The 5838-nt window shown below is 37.4% G+C and overlaps 1 protein-coding gene across 3 annotated transcripts in view; it reads right to left on the reverse strand.

The window, feature by feature from the left end:
• Window positions 1–5578, reverse strand: part of LOC123977440 (potassium voltage-gated channel subfamily H member 8-like) — a 13345-nt gene extending 7767 nt beyond the window's left edge. The window contains exons 1-4 of one of the 3 annotated variants that reach the window (XM_046060110.1): window positions 5445–5578; window positions 1949–2183; window positions 1437–1594; window positions 930–1131 (exon numbers count right to left, since the gene is read on the reverse strand). In XM_046060110.1, the coding sequence (XP_045916066.1) occupies window positions 930–1131; window positions 1437–1594; window positions 1949–2183; window positions 5445–5474 (625 nt within the window). In that variant the 5' untranslated portion in view covers window positions 5475–5578. Of the gene's footprint in view, window positions 1–929; window positions 1132–1436; window positions 1595–1948; window positions 2184–4378; window positions 4532–4985; window positions 5102–5444 lie in introns of those variants that run through there. The other 2 variants (XM_046060108.1, XM_046060107.1) reach the window with 2 other exon arrangements.
• Window positions 5579–5838: the final 260 nt, after the last annotated feature.

The following is a 5838-nucleotide window of genomic DNA, read 5'->3' on the forward strand; positions in this document are numbered from 1 at the left end:
TTATTTTATTGTTTGGGTACATTATTGTTCAGTGTACATGCTCACATCTGAAACAAACTTTACGTGCTTGTTAACTCTCCCACCCCGCAGACATCTACACGTCAATACCGATTTATATTCATAGCGGCAAGTGCTATTTAGCTCCACATAGGGGACACAGGAAGTGACATATAACACCTTCATGCGGCGTCGGAACCGCGTAGGAAATTCACAGCCGCACCGGCAGAGCTCCAGAATATGCAACTCGGCCGGCTCACGCGCGGACGCGCTTACAAGTGCGAGGGCCCGCCCAACGCTGCTTGCAGCTTTAATATTATCTTTATGTCTGTGTGGCACAAGTCAGCTCAGAGCTACAGTTAATAGTAAATGGTTTACCTGGTCTAAGAGAGACAAAAGTACATGTGTGTGACACAAACAAAACATTAGTCATTTTTTATATCAGCTTTTCATCTTGTTTGAGTTGTCATTAGAGTGCCAGAGTATGGTGGCTGTCACGAGTGAGCAGAGCGAGACATCCCAATAGGTGAGCCATGTGTATTTTACACTTGTTAAAGCACTTTGTAACTTGTTTTTGAAAAGTGCTCTACAAATAAGGATTATTATTATTATTATTATTATTATTTATAGCTGATTGGGGACCCAACAAATGTCTACTCACTGTATTGGCAAAGTCAACTCTATTATTCTCTCTTATTTGTTGGATTTTTCACCAATGGGTAACTGAATCAAGTCTGGATAGTCAGCACTGTGCTTTTAATAAAATATTGCATTTATTTCCTGTCAGAAGGCACAATGAAGACAATTAATAAATACTTGCACATGGTAAACATCTGTTTGAACTATTACTTTTAAGGAAATATTAATCCCCCCCTTGCTGAACGAAACACCAAACCTGACATTCATACTTCAACAGCTTTAATAAGACTTACCAATGTGCCAGGTCTTACTGTCCTCCATCTCCTTGTGTCCAATCGTGTACCAGATGCAGGCCATCCAGTGTGCCAGCAGGGCAAACATAGACATTAGCAAGGTCAGCACCATGGCGCTGTACTTAGAGTAGCGATCCACTTTCTGAAGCAGACGAAGGAGACGCAGCAGGCGTACAGTCTTGAGCACGTGGGTGAAGGAGGTCTGAAAAGGAGGGGCAAGTATGGGGGGAATTGAAAAGAAAAAAGAAAGAAGAATAAAGTGAATCCCTTTGCCATGTTATATCTTACAACACACTTTGACTGTATACATACAGATATGTTTTGTTCAAACAAATTTGCTTATCACTATTTTGGAAGTACTCATCACACAGGCAGGCAGGCAGTAGCAGCCTTGTGCAATGTAAGGTACTGTATTCCCAAAGGCAATACATTGGGAAATTGCTGCTTGTGTCAGAAACCGCGGAGGGCAGTGAAAAAAAGAAGATATTGTTGTCCAGTTGTACTCACCATTGGGATGTGGGCGGCATACAGCAGATCAATGGGCAGGGAAGCAGCCAGGTCCACTAAGAACCAGGTGGTGGCGTAGTGTTTGCTAATGGAGCGCGAGTCATACACCACCTTCCCTGACTGGTTGATATAGGTGGTGCGGAAGCTCAGGATAATGTCTGCAAATACAGAGGTTGAAGGTAAGTTCCCTACCCCAGTGAGTGAAAGACATCCAGTTGGTGAAGTTTTTGAATTAAAAGGTATGGCTGAAGAGTGTTGAAAGCAGAGCTAAAATCAGTGAAAAGCAGCTCAGCATAAGCTCTTTCAAGTTAATTTTAAGTACATAATGGCAATAATGGCATGATCCATACTCCATACTGAGCAAGTAGGAGCAACTGGTTTTAGTTGAATAGGTTTTCTTAGACAGGAATAATTACAGAACTTTGGCAAAGAACTTTAGTACTTTAGTAGATAGAATTGGCTTGATGATGGTCCTACCTAGTAGTTAGTGAAAAACTTCTTTCAACACTCACCGATAATAAAGAGAAATTCCACGACAACATCAGTAGCGACAGTGGAGTGTGTTTCTACGGCGGTTTCATCGTATATAGTGAAGCTGATGTTGTAGGGCACGATGACAGCCACGTAGAAAGTGGCTATAAGGATTAACCAGTCCCACAGGACTTTGGACATACTGTAGTGGAGCAGGATGAAGCGGGACTTCTGCACTACTTCCACCTCTGTTATCAAAGGCTTTTCAATTATGCTCTGTAAGAGAACAGGTATAGTAAGTGCAACAATATATTGGTAAAAACATATACACAGTCATCTATGTTTTATATACACACACACAAACACCAATGTTCTTGACTTTCAACCTTACAATTATAAATATACAAAAGCAAACAAAGCACATTAGAGAAGCTGTAGAAATTAATAACTTGACAACCAGATGATCACGAGGTGGAGTGTTGTGAAAATGAATGATGCCGTGGCAGTGCCAGGATTTTGCAGGACCAGATAATATAAATTTCTTTTGCTCTAGTGTACAGATATGGTAATGCTGCTATTTATATATCCTTGACAGCTTCCTATTGACACTGATAAACCTTTTAAATGGCCCTGCATTAACAATACAAAAATGACATAGACAGGACTACGGTCAGTGAGGTTTAAACTTATTACCAACATTGACACCTGATAATTTCATCTTGGCTTGACTTCATCCCTCCAAATGCCATGCAATTTGAAAGTTGTGAGAGGGAAAGGGGAGACAAATGAGCTGGAATCCAATGAGGTGTCCAGTATCCAGTAACATTGTGGCCACTTCATTAACATGCAACAAGAAGTCTGGTTAATGAAGTCTTAACCTGAAAAGGGCTCTGAAGATGCCTAGTTGAGGGTATTGACTATTTGAAAGTAATTCTTGTAGTAACAAAAATAAGAGAAATGCCAGAGAATAACAAAGTAGAGGAATCATGCTCAAATTATTCCCAGTGAAATAAAATTCAAAACTGTATTGATCATGGCTGCTTGACATAGAACAATGGCTTTCATGATGTTTGTAACCACTGTGGAAAATCCAGAAGAAAGACCTTGCTGACTGTCTTCAACAACTGTTGCCACTTTAATGATAGTTCAAGCTATGTCAGCAAAAGATGGACTTTTATTTCATTTGCCTTCCATCACAGAGGTCAGGACACCCATCTGACCACTGGCACTCGAGGCAGTCAGCAAGCACATCCAAATGATTAGAAAAGAAAAGCCCAGCACTGCGTGGACAAATATTTCACTGCATGTCACACAGCCACAGCTGGTCTTTGTACTTCACTAATTCACACTGCAGCCCAGAACTTACTGTCTCAACTACATCTCCCAGCCTGCTTTGGTCTTGAGCAATGAATAAAGTCTGTCCTTTTAGACTATTGCAGAGGTTCCCTAGACTTTTATGTATACCCCAAAATACTACTTAATGTTTTTCCAAGTGATTAACGTTAGCCTATTCTTCATTTCTTCATAGTGGCTAACTGGCCTGAAGAAATGCTGTTGCTATGGTTACCTACAATTAAATATAAAGTTGTCTAAAACTGTTCCAATTGTTTTTGAATATTAGTGATTTTTAATATGTAAATCTGCTATAAACCTGTATTTTTCTCTTTCAACTTATTGTCTTCCCAGATATGATTGTACATTATATCTCTATTGTTTGACACTGTTGTGACCATTAATTTAATATGTAAATGAACAGATAAACTGCTCTTTAATGCTGTAGCTGGCTATGGTAAATCAAAGTGAAACTTTATGTAGGCCTAATGGTGGGTCATTTTAGCAAAGAATCTTTTATATCCTGCTTGATAAATTATTTTATATGTAAAACTCCCACAAGGCAGGTCCCCGGTGGAGTGTCTGTCTGGAGTGGCATTTGCTCTGAGTTCATTAACTAGCAACTTAATCAGCTAACTTATTTCGCAGGCTGTTGCTATAGTTATCTACAATTAAATGTAAAGTCTGCATTTAAAACGTGTTTCTGAATGTATACAAGTTGTTTTTAAAAAAATATATTTTAGGCCTAAATCTGCTATTCTGCTTTACCCCTGTCTATTTCTCTCATCTTCTTTTCTTACCACATATGATTGTACATTTCATCTCTATTGTTTAACACTGTTGTGACTATATTTAATTTGGAAATAAACATAGGCTAAACAACACTTTAATGCTGTAGCTGGTCGAGGTGAATCCAATTGGAACTTTATATACTCTTGGGTCAGATAGACTAAATTAATCTTTAGCAATGCATCATATTTTATAACCTGCTTGATAAACTGACTGTTTTATATGTAAAACTCCCATGTCTGTGTCTGTCTGGAGTGGCGTTTGCTCTGAATTAATTAACAAGCATCTTAATTAGCTAACTTATTTCACAGCATAACTCTGAAAGTACAGTATTATATCCTTTAACTTACCTGAAGCCAAACTGTCCAATGGGCAGCCATTTGTTCCTTTTTCTTTAACGTTACTTTTATAGTAAGTTTAATTTTGTAAAGCTAGATTATTTTTACAACCTAGAAAGAACTGTCCTGAAGTGCAAGTGCTGTTGCTATGGTTATCTACAATTAAATATAAAGTCTGCATTTAAAATGTGGTCAAACTGTCTCTGAATGTATACATCATTTTTTAAAAAACATGTTAGGCCTAAATCTGCTATTCTGCTTTACCCCTGTCTATTTCTCTCATCTTCTTTTCTTCCCAGATATGATTGTACATTTCATCTCATCTCGCAACACTGTTGTGACTATATTTAATTTGGAAATTAAAATATAAACAGCAATTTAATGCTGTAGTTGGTCGAGGTGAATCCAGTTGGAACTTTATATACTCTTGGGTCAGATAGACTAAATAGAAGCAATGCATCATATTTTATAACCTGCTTGATAAACTGACTCCCACATCCCTAGTGGATGTGTCTGACTAGAGTGGCGTTTGCCCTGAGTTAATTAACTAGCAATATAATCAGCTAACCAATATCACAGAATAACTATGAAAGTACAATGTTATTTTGTTTTAACTTACCTGAAGCCAAACTGTCCACCGGGCAGCCATTTGTTCAATTTTCTTTTCTTTTATAGTAAGTTTAATGTAGAGTTATTGTAAAGCTAGATTATTTTTTAGAAAGAACTGGTGCAAGTGCTGTTGCTATGGTTATCTACAATTAAATATAAAGTCTGCATTTAAAACGTGGTCAAACTGTTACTGAATGTAAACAAATAATTTAAAATATATAACTATATGTTAGGCCTAAACTGCTATTCTGCTTTACCTCTGCCTATTTGTGTCTTATCTTTTCTTCCCAGATATGATTGTACATTTCATCTCTATTAGTTTAACACTGTTGTGACTATATTTAATTTGGAAATAAACAACACTTTAATGCTGTAGCTGATTGCTCTGAATTAATTAACAAGCATCTTAATTAGCTAACTTATTTCACAGGATAACTCGGAAAGTACAGTATTATATCCTTTAACTTACCTGAAGCCAAACTGTCCTACGGGCAGCCATTTGTTCCTTTTTCTTTTCTTTTATAGTGTATTTAATGTAGAGTTATTGTAAAGCTATATCATTTTTTACAACCACAACCTAGAAAGAACTGTCCTGAAGTGCAAGTGCTATTGCTATGGTTATCTACAATTAAATATAAAGTCCGCATTTAAAACGTGGTCAGGGTTGGGGAGTAACGGATTAGGCTTCATGTAAGGGCGTTTCCTAATCAAGATACAAAAATAAAGTAACTGTATTCCGTTACAGTACATTTTGTAAAAATGGGGATTACTTTTAATCAGATTACTTTAACCACAAAGTTTCTATTAAACAGAAAAACTGAAAAACTGTAAAAACCACAGCTAGTGAGGGATCTGAGGAATAA

Source organism: Micropterus dolomieu, linkage group LG10, assembly GCF_021292245.1.
Source record: "Micropterus dolomieu isolate WLL.071019.BEF.003 ecotype Adirondacks linkage group LG10, ASM2129224v1, whole genome shotgun sequence".
Lineage (NCBI taxonomy): Eukaryota > Metazoa > Chordata > Actinopteri > Centrarchiformes > Centrarchidae > Micropterus > Micropterus dolomieu.